Here is a 19,644-nt window from a genome sequence, read left to right as displayed (position 1 = left end):
TTGCTGACGTGGTTTTATGGTGACATTTTAATAGTCCAAGTTGCTGTGAGCTGTGTTTTTAGGATCAGAACAATTGTGTCTTTGTGTACCGACTTTCCCCCATATCTGCTATCTATCTTGTTTATCCACAAACACGAGCAACGAGGCAGTTTCCTTATTTCTTGTGTAGCCTCACACAGTCAGCTGATCAAGACGATTTTTTTGTGAAATGGCTTTGTGGTGACCTATTTAACCACTCATTTATTATGTCATCGTTGGAACAAGATTTTTCATTGACAGTGTTTATATTACATTCCTTTTTACATGAAATTCATTGTACTAATTATCCTTGGATTAGTTCTGAGTGAATGAAGTCAAAGGTATTTGCATTCATCAAAATATTTAGAACCTTCATGCAAACAGGATTGCAATCAGTAGCCAAACTGGATCTGTTGGCTGCTCTTACCTGTGACTATGTACAATGATGAATGAGGAAGGAAGGGCAAAGTTTGTGTTTTCTCCGTATAAATGTGCGCAGAGCTTGCATGCCTGTGCACACGTATGACAGCCAGTCTGCCTCGATATGCCTATGCACTTTAAATCATGTGGCTGCAACATGCGGCATCTCTTCTGACACTCCCTTCAGCCAATCCGAGGCAACAGGGCTGCTTGCATCATCATCCTGTCAGCCAGTCTGTTATTCTGGGAGGCGTGGCTCAGGGAGACGTTTAGTTTGACATTGTAAATAAGCAGAGAACAGTTGTGAGAGAGCAGCCTGTGGTTTCTTTCTTTGGTGTGCGGCCAGCCATGAGAAAGACAAGATCAGCCAGAAGACACATGATGCAGAGGCAAACGAACACCAGCACGCCGGTCGTACTCTCCCGGTAATGCGCTTTTTACAACTTTCTCTTTTGTTTGTTCATTTTTTTTTCTCTCTCTCCCTCTTCCTCTTTTCTCTCCCTGACCCCTATCCTGCAGCTCAAGGTAACTTAAAACAGGAAGTTGTCTGTCGTTGAAAGGGGGTTGGGTGGAGAGAAGTGGGAGGAGCAGTAGATGTGTCACAGCTGACTGGCACTTGTGGCGGCCAATCGGACGAGGTGGCTTTGTCCTCTCATTGGAGGAGAATCTTCCAGTGGGGCTGGATCCTGGCTCCAGGCGGAGTCTGGGTATCATGTAGCAGGCTAGATTGATTACTTTAGAACGTTAAAGGGAAAGCAGGCAAGAGGAGATTTTTGTCCTGGACTCGAGTGTGCCTCTTGTACTGCCTCCGCTTGGCTCTCTTTCTTTTTTCTCCCTGCTCTCTCCTCTGTGCTGCGGCAGGGGTCAACTGAAAGACAAATGAACAGGTCGCTGGCTGGAGAGAGAGAGAGAGCGAGGGAAAACAAGTAGTAGAGAAGGAGTGGAGGAGAGACGCTGTTCTGTGCTGGGGCATTTGAAGGGACTTGGTCAGAGGAGAAGAGAGAGAGAGGGAGAGATAGAGGTGTGCTTAGAGGGAGGACACAGGGCAGTGCGTAGGGGGAGGGGAAGCAGAGGGGGGTGATCTCTCTTCTGCCTGTCGGGCCATGAGCTTGTTAGAGAGGGTGCCGGCAGACTTGGAGTGTCTTTTGTCTCTGCTGGGACAGGAGCCTCAGGAAGTGAAGCACAGAGACTGTCAGACTCAGTCCGGTCTTCTTTATATTCCCTGGTATCTGTCAAGGAGACTACAGCTCTGTTTCTCTCTGTACAGAATGAAGGGTACAAGGTAAGTGAAACTGCTGACACTCACAAACACACACACACACACACATACAAACTTGTCTTAAACAGGAAAACACAGACCCTTGTAATCGCTCTCTGTGTGACTTTACTTTCTGTAGCATTTTCTGTGCATGCGCTTTCTTGTTTTCCCTCTGCGGAGATGGGATGCTCTTTCTATCCTTTACATCTCTTCCTCCTCCCCCTTTACATCTCTCCTCCTCCTCCTCCTCCCCCTTTCATGCTCTCGTCCTCTACTTTTCTCCTTGGGAGAAATCTGAGAACGCTATGTCTCTGTGTGTGTGTGTGTGTGTGTGTGTGTGTGTGTGTGTGTGTGCGTGCGCAACTGTGTGTGTGTGTGTGTGTATGATTTTCTGCATTGGACAGCAGTCTGCCTCCATGTCCTTCAGTTGTCACTATAGTACAGGAAGGTTGTTGTTGACATCTTTAGTTAGCCTTTTACAACGTCCTAATGACACAGTCCATTTCATAGGGAAATATATAAAAAACATTTCCCTCTAGTTTTGCATGACAACATAAAATTGCTTTGAGTTAGAAGTTTTGCTACGTTCAGCCAACCAGTATAGCATGAGCGGCCTGCGCTTGTTTGAGGCCCTGTTTGTCTGTAACTGTCTGAAACTGTGACTTTGGACCAGCGAGTTTGGACAGCCGTCCCACACACTCACACTTTGTGTTATTGGTCAAACCGCTGTGGTAGGCAAAATTACTGACTCAGCACGCACGCACACCCTCGCACGCCCGTGCGCACGCACACAGAGGCTTTCAAAGTCACCCAGGATGGTAGCATCGCGGTCGAGGCTGCGGTGGTGACGATGCAGAGCGGGGCTGGTCCTAGGCCTCGGTGTGTTGTTTATACTGACGTGACAAGTGACGCAGAGCAGAGGCCCAGACGGTGCCCATGGTCCAGGGACAAAGCGGGGACCAGATAGTGGCTTTGAGGGTGTGTGACGAGGAAGTCCCCACGCGTTCTCACGCCAGATGGGACAAACTGTCTTGTCAGCTTCAGGGGATGGAGATAGTTTTAGATCTGATCTCTTTTGATGGATTCTTGGTATGTGTTCTGCTCTGCTCCGATCCCCCCCCCCCCCCCGAGAGAGAGGGACAGAGAAAGGGAGAGAGAGAACTAAAAATAACTACTGACTTGAAGCCCCGGCTGCCAAATCCCTGTGCCGGTTGCTGTTTGCATGAGATTTGAATATCATTTGTGCCCCATACAGAGCTGTAGACCAAATGAGCGGTAACAAAGTTAATGAAAACAAACACATGCACACGCAAGTTGCTAAGGTGACTGCTGTGTGCTGTGGGTTGGCGTGCCCTTGTGCCCCTTTGTTGTGAGTGCAGGATGTAAATACATGATCTCCAAGGTAGTGTGTCCTGGTGCCGTCCTCGAGGCTGGTGGAACGCAGGTAGCATTAGACCAGCCCTCCGCCACCGCCGGGCCTAGCGCTGGATGAAGGTCACAGGAATGTGAGGCTGCCTCCCGCAGTTTCTCTGTGCTGTCAGCACGGCGAGGATGACGAGGGAGGGAGGGGGGATGGAGGGGGGGAGGGGGGGAGGGAGGGGGGATGGAGGGGGAGAGGGAGGGGGGGAGGGAGGGGGAGAGGGAGGGGGGGAGGGAGGGGGGGGATGGATGGAGGGAGGGAGGGGGGGATGGAGGGGGAGAGGGAGGGGGGGGAGGGGGGGATGGGGGGAGGGGGGATGGAGGGGTGGGGGTTGGGATGAGACCACCAGGCTAAAGACAGCCCGCCAGATGCATTCTGACCCACGTCCCCCTCCACCCGCCCCCTCGTTACTAAGTTAAGATAAATACCACAGGGATTGTAGGAGCGCTGCAGTGAAAGTTGAAAAACCTGTCCTCTCTTTGCCCCTTTCTCTCCATTCTCTCTCCCTTTCCCTCCCTCCCCTCGCTCCCCCCCCCCCCCCCTCCCTCTCTGGTTTCACTCTCCTCTGTCGAATGACCTTGGGAGATCAGTGACTAGGCTAGTACTTCCTGGAGTTGGGCTCAAGCAGAACCAAGGGCAAAGTTTTTAAGGCCGCTCGTCGGAGCAGGGGGAGGGAGGAGGGGGCTTGTGCTCACGGGAGCGTCCGTTTGTTCCTTTAGCATTATCACCCCAACACCTTGTCGAGCGTGAAATCCAGCAGGTGTTGAGCATGGCATGGCACGGACCGTGGAACGCTGGTTAATCTGTAATTCCTGGCTGTGAACTCTCACTTCTTGTTTTTGTTGTGCTAAAGTAGATGATTTACCCTGCACACAGCAACACTGCCAAGGAACCTGTTTGGTTTCCCTACATGATTTAAAGTGGGGCCGTTCGATTGCAGTCACAACATTTCATAGTCCTCTCGGACGTCTTCGAGAATGTAAGCCTGTGTTGCTTTTCTTTTGTCTTCGGTTTTCTGTATGTTTCTGTTTGTATAGATTTGTGTTATCTGTGGACAAAAATGTTTTCTCAGTAAGCTGATTCAAGTGTTCGGAAGAGAAAGACGAGTGTATGATAAAAAATATGGAAACGGCAATGCACACGTTTGCAAAAGAACATTGTCACTCGCCGCTGGTAACATGAACACTTTTATCCATTAGTGCTTTTAATGGCAACTTTCCTTTTTAATACACCAGTTTGACAGATTCCTTGCAACTACCTCCTGTGACCTTCTCACAGTTGACCTTTTAAGCATTGTTGACGGTTTGCAAGGATGCCTGTCGAAAAATTACCTCTACCAAGGACTCAACTAGTCCTAATGTTAACGCCGTATAAAGCACCATTTACCCATACCGTGGCCTCCATACTTCCCTGTTCAACCTCCAGTCTGTTTTAAAAGGATACTCTCTGAATTCACCTGACACCGTGGGTGGAGGTCGTTGCTTGGACGTCAGTGCCGTACGATGACCACAGAATCCTGATGCTGTCATTGAAAGGACGAGCAAGAGAAGGTTGTGACGGTCGTGTGTGACACAAATGTGCAAAAGAAGGTCCAGTAGTCAGAAGTCCTCTCTTCCTGACCTCTCTTCCTGACCTCTCTTCCTGACCTCTCTTCCTGTCCTCTCTTCCTCTGCATCTGCCCTTTTTCATTTGTAATTTTGACAACAAGTGGATAGATGGTTAGAGGGTGGACAGATTGGGGGAGGGAGGTGGAGAGGGAGAACAACTCTAGTTCGGGTCTGTTTTGAACACCTGTCGACACACCAGATTGGGGGGGGGGGGGGGAGATTTGACGTCAGCTGTGATTACACTCTCATTTTCTTGTCAAACCATTGAACGCTGCACAGCTTGTTTGGAAAGCCAGTTATTCTTTTATACTGAGCACAACCAGGCAACACACAGGCACCATAAACACGAAACCAAAGGTCGGTTTAGTTTTGAGGTTTGGTTAAGCTCATGCTAACATTAGCCTGCTTGTGTTGTATGAAACTAAACATCTACTACCCTTTTTCCAAGCAACCACTCATATACAGTGTAGTCTGTTATTGAGTGACCAGGTGAGGAGTGAGGCCTTGTCTGTTTACAGGCCGTGGAAAGAGTCTGAGATTAATGAGTTAGCCACCAAGCCCAACCTCTGTTAAACAGAAGGTAACTTGTCACCCCACTCTTTAACCTCTGTCCATATGTCCTTTGAAAGCCTGACCCTTTGATTCTAAAGAACCCGAGTATTTCCCACGGAGGTTAGGCTAGGCTAGCTTCAAAATGGCTACGCAGGCCAGCCTATCTGACAACTGATGAATAGCTCCTGACTTGTTCTTCTATCTCCAGTACAGCAGGCCTTTGGCGGGGACATTAGATAAACCTTCACTGTAAAATCCTAAAGCAACCCCATATTATCCAGGGGTCACTTCACCCTGCTGTGCCCCTGTCTCTGACACTGCCTGCCTCCAGGGCTTCTCTACCTCTACGCAATTACGGTACACAGGAGGACATTTCAGTTAGTCATTTTCCATCAGCCCATGAATTCATTCACCTAGTCTCCTTCCACCTCCACCCAACTCCCCATACGCAGCTTGAGTGCTCATCTGGAAGTGCCCTAGGTTTGTGTGCCCTAGTTCCAATCTGAAATCCGTCCTCTAGTCTGAAGGTCCGCTCCCTGTACAGTAATGTTTGTTGTTGCTACACCTATCCTTATCTGAGGTGTTCGCCATTTTGCCCAAATCTACTCTGCACACACAGCGTTCTGCGTTTTAACCATCCTCAAGGACCCTGGTGAGGTGGCTTGCCTGGTGTCACCTTAGTTTGGACTGGAGCCCTGGTGCTGCTGTGAAGACACAATGTGACGTACCCAGGGAGGGAGGGAGAGGGAGGAGAGATGGAGAGAGGGAGAGGAAGGACAGGGAGGAGAGATGGAGAGAGGGAGAGGAAGGACAGGGAGGAGAGATGGAGGGAGGGAGAGGGAGGAGAGAGGGAGGGAGAGGAAGGACAGGGAGGGAGGCAGGGAGAGAGGGAGAGGAAGGACAGGGAGGGAGGCAGGGAGAGAGGGAGGGAGAGGAAGCACACGATGGAACACCAAGCTGGCAGAACTACATTACTGCTGATTCAGCTTCTGCTACTCGAACAACAGCATTGACTTTCTCAGAGGAGAAAGAAAGAGAGGGAGACATGGAGTGCTGGAAGAAAGGGAGAAACGGAGGGATGGAGAGGATGGGAGATCTATATGGATAAATTGAGCGGAGGAAGTGGGAGAGAGAGGAGGAGTGGTGGTAGGGGGGGGGGCAGTGCCAACGAGGCAGAGGGATCAGGTCAAAGGAAACCCAACACCCCCCATCTCTCTGACCCACTGAAGGGCAACGCTGCCTCTGCAGCTGCAGAGCCTAGCTCTACACAGCACAACCTAGCCTAGCGCTACACAGCACAACCTAGCCTAGCGCTACACAGAACAACCTAGCCTAGCGCTACACAGCACAACCTAGCCTAGCGCTACACAGCACAACCTAGCCTAGTGCTACACCGCTCAACCTAGCCTAGCGCTACACAGAACAACCTAGCCTAGCGCTACACCGCTCAACCTAGCCTAGCGCTACACAGAACAGCCTAGCAGTAGCATTACCCAAAACAACCTAGCCTAGCGCCATACAGCTCAACCTAGCCTAGCGCTACACAAAACAACCTAGCCTAGCAGTAGCACTGCACAGAACAACCTAGCCTAGCGCTACACAGCTCAACCTAGCTTCACAGGGCTGATCAGATTTGCCTTTTTGCACACATCTTGCATCACTATTCTTCTTGAGTTGTGCATTCTGCTCACTAGTGTATGCATTTAGCCCCTGTCTGGTCCTTTTGTCAAATGGGCAGTGACATTTATTTGAATAAAATGTTACTTGAGTTTGTTAGAGTATTGTTGTAGAGTCTAACTTGTCCATGGGGTCAGTATAGAAGTGGACTTGCAGACACTGTTGGATGCCTGACTGAGGCCTGTGCAGAGGGTGTTCTAGTTAGCACAGTTTTCATTGACGTGTGGACTGGAGAAACTAGGCTATATCAATATCGGTAAAACACGCAGTATGAGCGATGCTCTGAGCCATGTTGATAACCATCGACTCTCTTTCTCTCACTGCCTCTCATGTGCGCGCGCACACACACACACACACACACACACAAACGGAATATACTGTATAGCCTACACACACTCAAATGTCTCCCTCTTTCTCACACACTTCCTCTCTGTCTTCCGTTCCCTCTCGGGCCCCACCCCTCCCACTCTCACAGGGTTTACTGCCTGGCTCTGTGGACGTATACTATACATGTTAACAGTGGGAGGTCAGACACATACACAGGAAAAGACAGAACTGGGGAATTTAATCACATGCTTTCTCCAAGTCTCTGCAGCCCCTAGGCAGTCTAGTCAGTTGAGTGGAAGTGTGTGTGTGTGTGTGTGTGTGTGTGTGTGTGTGTGTGTGTGTGTGTGTGTGTGTGTGTGTGGTTGTGTGTTGTGTGTGTGTGTAAGCAGAGACAGCTGGTGTTGCCAGGCCCGTACTTGTTTCTTTTTTTTCATTTAATTTGCCTGTCATTAATTGAAGCGTTTTGCTTTTTAAATTCCCCTCTCCTCCTTTCTGTTTCTCCCAGCCACGCCGGAAGTCACACTGTTGCTGTAGCAATTAGCTAGAACGTGGTTTGTAATGGTGTTAAAGTGAATGTCCTCGTTATTATTCCTCATCAAGCTACCAGTTGGGCGGCGGGACACACACACTCACACACACACACACACACACACACACAGTATGCTTCGAAACCTGTGTTTTCTGTTGCGTGGGCCTAGCTGCATTAGAGAAGGGACAATGTGAACCTCAGACTACAACCCTGTCGGACTTCATAGACCGTAACTATCATGTCTTCGCTCTGGAATGCTGGGATTGCTCCCAGTGATTGCATGGAGGGAATGGGGGGGGGTTGGATTTCCATCAAACCCGAACGCAATCCCAGAGAAATGCTGTGGAGGTCGACGGCTGTCCTGCACCATGTCTGATTGGTTCAGGCCAGTATGGACCCCTCCCCCTGCTCCGGGCTTATCGATGGGCTGTCTGCTGGGGCGTGTTTACTGACAAGCTCTCTTCTGTTTGCTTACTCTCTGTTTCGAGAAGGGCTGCTGGAAGTACTCAGAAACTACACAGCTGTAGTCATTCATGTAAGAAGAATGCCTTGATAATGATAAGAACTCACTCTCTCACACACACACCCACATCCTCCCTGTCATTGTGCCCTCATGCTTTTGTCTCTATCACCCTGTCTGTCTATTTCCCTCCTTCCCTCCCCCTCTCTCTCTCTCTCTCTCTCTCTCTCTCTCTCTCTCTCTTTCTCTCCTTCTCTCTTTCTCTCTCTCTCTCTCTCTCTCTCTCTCTCTCTCTCTCTCTCTCTCTCTCTCTCTCTCTCTCTCTCTCTCTCTCTCTCTCTCTCTCTCTCTCTCTCTCTCTCTCTCTCTCTCTCTCCTCTCTCTCTCTCTCTCTCCCATGTTTGACCCACATAACTGGTTTGTGTAGCAGCCTGAGTGTTGCCCTGTCTGTCTGCTACCTCCCTCTGTTAAAGCCTTTGGCGCTTTGTCTCAGCATTGGATTAATACTGAACTCTACATGGCACTGGGCCCACACACACCACACACACACACACACACACAAACCAACCACTCTTCATTGCCTCCGCAGCCCAGCTATTACACTGTGCTGCTTTCTTCTCCTGCCTGTGTTTTCTACACACAGAGAGATAAGAGGGATGGAAAGAGAGAGAGGGAGAGGCAGAGAGAGAGAAGGAGTGGTATCCATGCAGGCTGGGCATGCTTAGACAGCCAGGCCAATATTTTCCCAACAGATTCCTGGCATGCCATAGTAACCTGGCGTCTTCACTTTCAGACTGGCAGGAATGTAGGAGGGGGTGTGGCCTATCTCCATAGTGTCACTTTTAGAGGTGTGGTTAAACCCTACGTCGCTCAACCCTCCCCTACACACCCAGAACCGGGCTTTAACCCGGGCATGTTTACAGCATCAGACCCATTCATACCAAACCTCTGACACGGGTAATCGCCACGCTGTTGTCATTCGTCGGAAATAAACCCCTTCAGTGATGTCACATGACATGCTTAATATTTGATATGTAGACGGGAGGCCGGTGGACAGGCGTGCCATGGAGAGGCATGCCACACGCAGCGCGTTACACGTCAACACCGTGCCAGGCCAGGAATAGCATTTCACTGTAGCCTAATTCCAGACTCCGTCCTTTGTGGCTCCAAGAGTTATGGCCATCCACAGCCCGTTCTGGCCAATCACAGACCTCGCTGACCACTGGCCTTGAATAATTACGATTTTTAGGTTGTCCATTCACGCATCTTAAGCATCTTTTGTTTTTGTGCTGTATGTACAGTGTTTGACCTTGTGGCCCCGTCTCTCTCCCTCTCTCTTCCCCCCTCTCTCTCTTTCTCTCTCTCTCTTTCTCTTTTTTCCCTTTTTCTCTCTCCCTCTGCAGTACTGAGCATGTCTGCAGATGCGTTTGGCGCCGGGGGCAGCGATGCTCAGCAGAGCCTTCAATCATTCTGGCCCCGCGTCATCGAGGAGATCAGGAACCTCACTGTGGTACGCTACCTGTCTCTCTCACTCTCACACACCACACTCACATACACACCACATTCGCACACATGATGTGGAGCTGTGTGTGTTTGCCCCTCCCTAATACCCCTTGGCTCTGCTTCAGAAGGATTTCCGCGTGCAGGAGTTACCTCTGGCCCGAATCAAGAAAATCATGAAGCTGGATGAAGACGTCAAGGTAGGACCCACGCCCCTCTTACCTAGCCAACAGCGCACAATATACATGCTTACGCACACCAAACCTACGTGCTTACGTATATAAAGATTTAGTTGAAAGTGTTATTGAGTCATTGATCGTGCTGTGCTAGGTGAAGGCTTGGTTATCCTACAGTCTCCTCCCATTAGAACAGATTAGCGGTCAGTGCTATTCCTGCTCTGTAAGAGCAGCTATAGGGAGAGCCCAGGTGCGCGTTTCTGCGTGTGTGTGTTATGCACCAGGTTGTGTGTGTCCACAGTGCTATACTAAGATAAGCAGCAGCTTAATCGTAGGTTAACATGGCATTTAAGAGATCATGTGATCACCCTCACTCCAAGGCCAGGACCCCTCTGTCAGCCATGACTAAGCAGAGTCTCTCTCTCTCTCTCTCTCTCTCTCTCTCTCTCTCTCTCTCTCTCTCTCTCTCTCTCTCTCTCTCTCTCTCTCTGTCTCTGTCTCTGTCTCTGTCTCTGTCTCTGTCTCTGTCTCTGTCTGTGTGTGTGTGTGTATAACCCAGTTTTACCTCCATGTCCTCAGATGATCAGTGCAGAGGCTCCTGTGCTGTTTGCCAAAGCTGCTCAGATCTTCATCACAGAGCTGACCCTGAGGGCCTGGATCCACACTGAGGACAACAAGAGGCGCACTCTACAGGTAACACTCTCACCACACACACTCTACAGGTAGCACACACACCATACACACTCTACAGGTAACACACACACCATACACACTCTACAGGTAACACACACACCATACACACCCTACAGGTAACACACACCGTACAGGTAACACATACCACACACACCATGCAGATACACCATCCCTCTATCATTCTTCTATACCTAGCCATTTCCTGTGTCTCCTCAGCTGTTGTTGTTGGCGCATTACTGCTGCAATGCATGAACACCAGCACAAGCGCACGCGCGCACACACACACACACACACAGTGTGTTGGTCCCTGTGCGTGTGTAGAGGGCCCACCCCAGCATCCCCCGAGGGCTCCCACTGGTAAACTCTTTCTCTCTCCGTCGACTCTGAAAGCAAAGCCGGGCTCTCGTGACCCACTTTCCCTCCAGAGCCCCTCCCCTGCCCGAGCGGCACAGGGACAGGGGTCCTGGGAGAGCGCCGGTGGAGAGAGGAGGGGCCCGCTCTGGGTCTGAGGTTTATAAAGCCAGAGGCCGGCCACACCTGTGCGTGAGAGGAGAGGCCTGCACCAGCACATGAAAGCAGCCCTGCTGCTGTAGTCGTTTGTATGTCCCTGGGAGATTGTTATCCTATAGAGGTGTGTGTGTGCGCGCGTACGTACTTGGACGCGTGCGTGTTTTTGCAAACGTGCACGCTTTGTGTTAGAATGCTGTTGCCTTTCCTTACTTCCAACACTTCAGACGACTAATCCCAGTCTTATATCTGGCCCTGAAAACGTCAGTGGATGCGATCACAATCTTTAAATAGAATCCTGTATTGCCTAAAAATCTGCACATGTAAATTACAATTGACACTTCAGATGGGGTGTTAGGTGTGTGACACGTGCACCTCATGCCTGGGTGATGTTTGGGACTGTCTGTGTTAATAAAACGGCTTTGATGCTAACTGTAAAGACCATCCTCTCCTTAGCTTCCACACACACAGGGACACACACAGACACATCAACACCCGCCAAGGCATGCGCATCCATTGTGCCGACAGCACGCTGATTGGGGTCACCTTGACAACGCTCATCAATATTACAACTGTAGATGTGACCTGTTGTTGCCAGATATTAATCAGGTCGCTAAAAATAGCCTCTGGTGTGAGGGGGTGACAATGGGGGGGTCTTTACTGCCGATATCCTGTGGAAAATTCCACAGAGACATACAAGGGGGGCGGCGGGGGGGAGAGATGGTGTATCAGTGATGTCATAGAAAAATGTCACAACTGTTTATTTTGAGAAATTTCTGTTTACTGTCTGAGCCGGAAACATTCCATTTCGGACTTCGATTTGAGTGTCGTTTTCAAAGCTGTGGAATTTTCTTTCTTTGACCTTGAAATGTATTTTAACTCCCCCTAGTAGATCTTTTTTTTTGTTTTTTTTTTGGGAGACTATTTTTGGAAAAGAACAGGACTTTGAGTACAGTGCCTGTTTGTGTGTACGCTCGTGCTGCATGAGAAACCTTACTTAACCTCGCCTTGTGTTTTGTGTCGCAGAGGAACGACATCGCCATGGCAATAACCAAGTTTGACCAATTTGACTTCCTGATCGACATCGTGCCCAGAGACGAGCTGAAACCACCCCAAGAGACAGGTGCGGAACACAGCCCCCCCCCCCCCCCCCCCCCACACACACACACACACACACACTGCAGAACATTTACAAAACGTGGAACCCATTCACGTTAGGATTAGGGAACCGGAAAAGGATGAAGGTGTGATGGGAACGTCGGCAGCCAGGTGGCGCTGTAAACATCCTTGACTGGAAGCTGGGGTCTGGTCAGCGATGGCTTTCAGTCGGATGTTTGCAGCGTCCCGCTGTCCACAAACACCCAAAAACACCGCCCGTGTCATCCCGCCTTCGCCCCCCACGCCGGGCCTCAACGCATGAGCTCAACACGGTCTCCTTCCTCCTTCTCCTCTTTCCTCTCCCCCGAAAAGGAAGTAGGGATCTCTGGGCCTCGGACAAAAACCCACCACCATGTTCCCATGCGGCAGGTCCAGGGTTGCCGTGGAGACCGCGGCCAGGGGTGTAAACATCCTACACTCTCAGCTGTGACGACAGCGAGCTGGGAGAGGGGTGTTTACGCTCGTGGTGGCGGGGAAGCACCGACCGCCTCGCAACCCGTCTGAGAGCTTTTCCCTCACTACATGCAAATAAAGATTTCAACCAATGACACGTCAGTACCCTCGTGTTTTATGTTCGCCGCGTAGCGCTCAGTCAAGCAGTATGTTCTAGCGCGCTGTGAGATGTTCTGCTTAGGAGGGTGTCAGGTGGCTGAGCGGTTAGGGAGTCGGGCTATTAATCAGAAGGTTGCCGGTTCGTTTCCCGGATGTGCAAGTGACGTTGTGTCATTGGGCAAAGCACTTCACCCTACTTCGGGGGAATGTCCCTGTACTTACTGTAAGTCGCTCTGGATAAGAGCGTCTGCTAAAAAGTGAGCAGTGGAGACCAGGCCTCTGCAGCTGGTCAGCTGGTCTCCAGTGTCGCTGCAGACCAGTGTGAGAGGAAGGACCTCACGGTGTGAATGGATTCCAGATAGTTCCATACAGATTACATTACTCATCCCCCGGTCACGGGCCTATTAGTTATTTAGCACGTCTTCTGTCCTATAGTGTTACACCGGCAAAAATAATTCATGGAGATGTAAATGACTGATAGGCCTCTCTCTGACTCTCTTTGTGCGTGTGTGTGTCTGTCTGTCTGCTCTCTGTCTGTCTGTCTGTCTGTCCTCTTTAGGAGGAGGTGCGTCAGTCAGTGGCCCCAGCAGAGCCGGTGCAGTACTACTTCACCCTGGCCCAGCAGCCCGGGGCAGTCCAAGTGCAGGGCCAGCAAGCGGGCCAGCAGGCCAGCGCCCAGCAGGCCACCACCATCCAGCCCGGACAGATCATCATCGCACAGCCACAGCAGGGACAGGTACGGGACAGGGGGGTGCACATGGGCCGGGGAGAGCATGGGAGACACACACTCACATGTGGACCAGATACCTGTGCTTCTGCCATGGAAAGGTGTGAAGGGGATTATGGCTCCCTGGTTTATTGATATTGGTCTTGGCAGACAATCCCGAAGCACATTAAAGCCTTTTCATTCTCACCAGAAGGAGCTAGTTACTTCAACACACACCCTGCGTTCACACCCAGCTATACAAGCGCAACACACACCACACAAACACGAGCTCCCGGCACTCCACAGAAATAATTCCCTTTACAGCCCTCGAGTTTTCTGAATGGGATCAGTGAAAACCGATGGTTAGTGCTCGAGCCTATTTCTTTCACAAACACACACACACTCGCATACAGTACAAAGATTAGTCCCTTTACAGCCCTTAGTGTTGTAGTGGAACATCTGTTCAAGACTGGTGGTTAGAGCTGGAGTTCTGAGCAACACGAAACCCCATCTGACCTCACCCCCCTGCTGCCTGTCTCCAGAGGATGCCAGAAATCCCTAGAGCTCTCTCTCTCATTCTTTCTCTCTCTTTCTATGTCCCTGTCTCTCTCTGTCACTCTCTCTGTCCCTCTCTCTCTCTCTGTCCCTCTCTCTGTCCCTCTCTCTCTCTATGTCCCTCTCTCTCTCCATTCCTGTGGCCCTTCGTCCTCCTTGTTCTCTTCCATTCTATTCTTCTCCGTCCTGCGTTCCTCAGCTCTCCCCTGGATCTCCTTCACCACCTAGCTTCCTCTGCCCTGGTGTGCCCAGAGTGCTGCTTCAGCAGGCTGCTTTTGGCTGAGCTGTCACACATCTTCTTCTTCATCTTCTGGAGATGAGGGTAGAGGAAGTGTGCTTGCACTTCGGTGTGCTTGCTACGTGGACTCGCCAGACCTACCTGCAAAGGGCTATCAACGTCAATACCCGTCACTGTTGCACCAGTTCTATCATCTTCCTCTCAGGTCACGCAATCCCCGAGTGAACGCTTCTGAAAGCAGCCATTTTGTGTTCCTGTCTGCGTCTCCCTGTGCTGCAGCGCGTTACCGTGGCTACGCACCGCCCCAGCCCTGTCGTCGTCCGCTTTCGGCGTTTTCATGCTTTTTAGCGTTGTGCATTTCTGCGGTTGACCGTTGTTCCACTTTACTTCCCCTTCACATCTCCTTCCTCAGTCTCACTTGTATATCTTCATTTACTTCTGTAGCTTGGATTACATTTCGCTCACGTGTGTTCTGTTGCTGTGTGTGCATGTGCCTGCCATCACTTGTTAAGTACTTTCTCTCTCTCTCTCTCTCTCTCTCTCCTCTCTCTTCTCTCTCTCTCTCTCTCTCTCTCTCTCTCTCTCTCTCTCTCTCTCTCTCTCTCTCTCTCTCTCTCTCTCTCTCTCTCTCTCTCTCTCCTCTCTCTCTCTCTCCATTTTCTTCCTCTCCTCCCTCTGTCTTTCTGGGCCCTCAGGTGCTGCAAGGGGCTACCATGCAGCAGCTACAGCAGGTGCAGTTAGCCCAGTCACAGAACACACCTATCACGGTAAACACACACACACACACACGCCACACACCCCTTGCCTTGTTGACTACGAGTCAGGACAATTACAATTCATTCCCCCCACTTTCCCCCTTTTAACTACAGAATCGCACGCCCCCCCCCCCCCCCCCCGACGTCACCCACAGTTTTGATGCATCTTTTTAATCCCACCCCTCAGTGATCCCAGCCCCCCTCTCCAGGGAGCTAAGTGGATCGTTTGATCCGGATACCCTGTCGGGCCCTTATCTCCCCTGTCAATCTGACCCACGCTGGGTGCAGCAGGCCTGTTAGGTCCCCGTCACAGCCCTGAAGTGGGTGTCCCGTCCTCGGGTGACAGCTCTCCCTTAGCTACGGCAGTGCCGGCTCATTACTGCAGCAGATCAGGTGGCCTCCCCCCGCAGAGACACGCTCTGACGCAACTCTAGAGGGGGAGGGAGAAAAAGAGAGCAAGCGTTTTGCCTTATTCTGCTCCGTCATCTTGTGTTTAAACTCGGGTCTACCGGCCCATGCCGGCCCAACCTTTCATGTCCATCAGTACGACTCGGCTGCATGTTTTTCTCTCACTTGCTCACCTATTAACTTCTTCATTCATTCTCCTTTTCCCTATCTCTCTCCCCCTCCTCTATTGCTCTCTCTCCTCCCCACTCTCTCCTCTCTCTTTTCCCCACTCCTGCCCCCCTTCGCATCCCTATCTCCCTCTCCCTCCTCTCCCTATGTTTCTCTCTCTCTCTCTCTCCCCCTCCTCCTCTTTCCCCCCTCCCCTATCGTTCACCTCCTCCCCTCCCCCTCTGTCTCCAGAGTGCCCCGGTCACCATGCAGGTAGGGGACCAGCAGGTTCAGATCGTCCAGGCGTCGGGCCAGGGCCAGGCAGCCCAGCCAGCAGGACAGACCATGCAGGTCATGCAGCAGATCATCACCAACACCGGAGAGATCCAACAGATACCTGTAAGGAAAAATGGAGGGAAAAGGAAAAATGGCAGTAAAAGGGTTGAGACAGACGGTTTGGTTTAATGTAGTAGAAATATATTATTCAAGGAAGTAAGTAAGATCTGAAATTAACAATGGCTATAGTAATTACAATCGGTGTTATCCTAATGTAAGGGTGTTGATAGCCATTTCACTAGTTTCCGTGTGGAATGGTGCCACAAGAAAGCTTCTGTCGTCATGTCCGTGAAGCTATGCCACGAGAGGGCTGTGCTAATGACCTCTGTCGTCGTCTGTGACCTCGGCGCTAAACTGGAGTTTGTCTCCCCCCTGTGGCACGCGTGTGCAGGTGCAGCTCAACACTGGCCAGCTGCAGTACATACGCCTGGCCCAGCCCGTCTCTGGAACACAGGTAGTCCAAGGACAGATACAGACCTTTGCCAACACTCAGCAGGTACACACTTCCCATCGAAAACATGCCTGAATGCCTCCAAAACGATTTATAATCCGTATTCACGCCTTTGTTTTGTGTTGTTTTCTTAGATTACACAAACAGAGGTCCAGCAAGGTCAACAGCAGTTCAACCAGTTCACTGATGGACAGGTAAGAGCGCTGTCAATCAAGACATCGTCGTTGTTACGCAATCGCAGTAACTAATGCAACTGACACACACACACTCACACATGCTCACTCCTGTCTCCTTGCGTGTTGTAGCAGTTGTACCAGATCCAGCAGGTTACCATGCCAGCGGGACAGGAACTGTCTCAGCCCATGTTCATCCAGTCCACCAATCAGACGGCCGACGGCCAAGTCACCACGCAGGTCAGCGCCGAATGAGGTCACGGCACCACGCTGCCAGCTCCGCCTCCAGCCACCAACACCAACCAACAAGGCCCCCAGATTCCTTGACTCAGATCCCCAAAGGACTCCCAGAAACCCTGTCTCTCTCTTCTAAGACCTGGTCTACACCGTCACGTTAGGAACTGGACTCTGACAACACTCACTTTTGTACAGTTCACTTTTCAGAGTCAAAAAACCAAAGGGACTCCTCGCAACTTTCTCTAAGTCCTTCGTCGCATCGAAGTTCATGTCATATGCTTCCATATGGCCTTCCTGGACCACCCAACCCCCCCCCCCCCCGGCCATCGCTGATCTCAGCCCCAGAATCAGCCACCACCTAGTGACCAACTCTCTGTTCTCCTGTGTGCACGTGTGTCTGTTGTGCTATGTTCTCCTGGCAGACCTGTGCTTGCATCCTTTTGTCTTGTGTGTCCAAGCTGAGAGAACAAGCCTATCATGCCTGCTGTCGAGTCAAGTCTCCTTCACGTCCACAACTGTAGATCGTGGAAACGATAAAGCCATACCTTGCACATTCAGTTCACAGTGAATCATTGTTTGTTGTCTCCGAAGGATAGATGATGTGATTGGTCTGTGAATAGTATTGTCTCTGCTGTTCTCCACGTTGGTGAGGTATAACAAAGGGCTTCTAAGAGTGTGTGTGCGCGTGTTTGGTTTAGTATTGTGAACCATTTCCTTCCCTCCTCCAAGACACTTTTGGTTCATGTCTTCCTTTTGTTGTATCTCTCTTTCTCCCTCCTTCTCTTTCTCCCTCTCTCTACCTTTGTCTGTCAGAAGTTGTGTCCAGGTGCCCCGTCTTGCCCTTGTAGAAACGCCACATGTACAAACACAACTCCCCCTGGATGGGAAAAAGTCCTTTTAGAGACCCCTTTTTAATACAGGTTCTAACTGTTAAGGTTTCTTTTTGTTTTCAAAAAACGATCCCCCCCTTCCTGTTTTCTTATTTTTTATTCATCATTATAATTGTTGTTCTTATTATTGTTGTTTGCATGTAGTTTAAACTGGCAGCATGATATGCAATAGATAGGTACAAAAGTTTATTTTCGACGTTCTTTTTTGTAAGCAAACTTTGTTTGTGAGAAAAACGAAATAAAAAAAACAACATAACATGCTTATTTTACTACCCATTCTTATGGCAGATGAAAGATTACGTTCTTCTTGTCAAATCTAGATAATTGTCACCATATCCTAGTCACTTTGTGCACTTGTAAGGTAGGCCTCTTGGCTGATAAACTTCAAATAACCATGGGAGGGCGACACTGAACCATAAATTTAACTACAGCATACTGAATCCTGATTAATTGCTCGGCATGGTTGTAACTCGTTCTCAGTATTTTTAGCACTTCGTTTCCCTTTTGACATTTTAAAGTGCACTGCAGCACAATTGTAAAACAAAAATAAGAGGCCATCAATTCAGTCTGGTATAACTTTTTTTGTAACCCAGACTAGAGGATTAGAACGATAAAAATCCTGGTTCCCTGTTGCCTCAAGTGCTGCAAGAGGTTCTTGTTTCTGAAAGGCCAGGCAATAGTCACGAGTTGGTTGGGAGCAGCTCAGCTCTTTCGCGATCAGACTGCATTCCTTACCGCACAAGAATTTGTGAAATCCCTCAATTTTACCTCGGCTAAGCCTAAATAAAATCTTATCTCAAAGAGCGACATTTTTTTCCATATAAAACCCCTTAAAATTATTATTTACATGTTCCATCAAGGCTAGCCTACTCTCTTTACAGTAGCATTTACGTGTGCTTTCTATAGGGTTATAATCGATACACTGTGGATTTGGGGTTAGAAACTCAGGTGGGTAAACATAACATAGCCGGTGCCTCGGCCTTCTCTCTCCCGCGGATATGTTCCTTTCCCTAATTGACATAATCGCTGAACAATAACTGCATTAATGAGTGCAGACTCACACTCGCTTCGTCTAATAAGCAGGACGAGGATTGTGAGAATGTTTGAGTTTAAGCCAAGCGTGAATAGGATTGTCCAGTGGTATTTTTCTTGGCTGCCCGTCCGGTTGGATCAAGGCAATCCTTGAGAGATGAATTGGGCTTGACCGCCCTGATTCGACGTTGGACCTTGTGATGTGGCTACAACACCAGTTGGTCTCACCAAGTCAACGACACAGTCCTTAACTTCAGCCGACTTTGACTTAAAGTAGGTTTGATCAAGTGGTGTTTGATCCTCTTTCTCTGCGTTGGTGTTCGAGTGATTTTGTTTTTCATCCAACCGTCATCTAGGCCTTTCTGGAATCAAATCAAATGTATTTGTATAGCCCTTTTTACACGCAAGCATGTCACAGAGGGCTTCACATATGCCCATAGAACTGCCCCTCAACCAACCTAAACCCTCAAGGAAGACAAGGAAAAACTCCCAAAAAACTAAACAGGAGAAAAAAATGGAAGAAACCTTGGGAGGAGCAATTCAGAGAGGGATCCCCTCCTCCAGAGACGGTTGGTGAGAGAGAGGAGCAGAACACAGGCTAAACATAGTCATACAGTGTCGATGGGTTTGGAATGTCCCTTTGCAGTGTCGGAGCAGAGGTTAATCTGTTAAGTAATGTACATTCAGGTGCAGTAGCAAGCAACTCGGGTTCACACGTAAGTTGTTTGTAAGTTTCTTTCTCATAGCGAGTTAAAGCATCAATGTTCAGCACTGGAAACTGTGGTCCATACTCATCAAACAGGAAGATAAATGTGGGCCTACCACCCTTGGTGAGACAGCCTGCGGAACCAGACAATCCAGG

General features: G+C 49.8%; 1 protein-coding gene across 1 annotated transcript; it reads left to right on the top strand.

Moving 5' to 3' along the window:
• The first annotated feature begins 1,116 nt into the window (after nucleotides 1–1,116).
• nfyc (nuclear transcription factor Y, gamma) lies at nucleotides 1,117–18,004 on the top strand. The gene is made up of 11 exons (XM_062487214.1): nucleotides 1,117–1,720; nucleotides 9,672–9,778; nucleotides 9,897–9,968; nucleotides 10,524–10,637; nucleotides 12,171–12,269; nucleotides 13,417–13,590; nucleotides 15,049–15,120; nucleotides 15,916–16,062; nucleotides 16,391–16,495; nucleotides 16,585–16,644; nucleotides 16,756–18,004. The coding sequence occupies exons 2-11, from the start codon at nucleotides 9,680–9,682 to the stop codon at nucleotides 16,876–16,878; spliced, it is 1,065 nt and encodes a 354-aa protein (XP_062343198.1). The 5' UTR covers nucleotides 1,117–1,720; nucleotides 9,672–9,679; the 3' UTR covers nucleotides 16,879–18,004.
• The last annotated feature ends 1,640 nt before the right edge of the window (nucleotides 18,005–19,644 follow it).

The sequence above is a fragment of the Osmerus eperlanus genome, chromosome 20 (genome assembly GCF_963692335.1).
Source record: "Osmerus eperlanus chromosome 20, fOsmEpe2.1, whole genome shotgun sequence".
In the NCBI taxonomy this organism is placed as follows: Eukaryota; Metazoa; Chordata; class Actinopteri; order Osmeriformes; family Osmeridae; genus Osmerus; species Osmerus eperlanus.
Note: the sequence above shows the minus strand (reverse complement) of the source record. Positions and strands in the feature narration are given on the sequence as shown.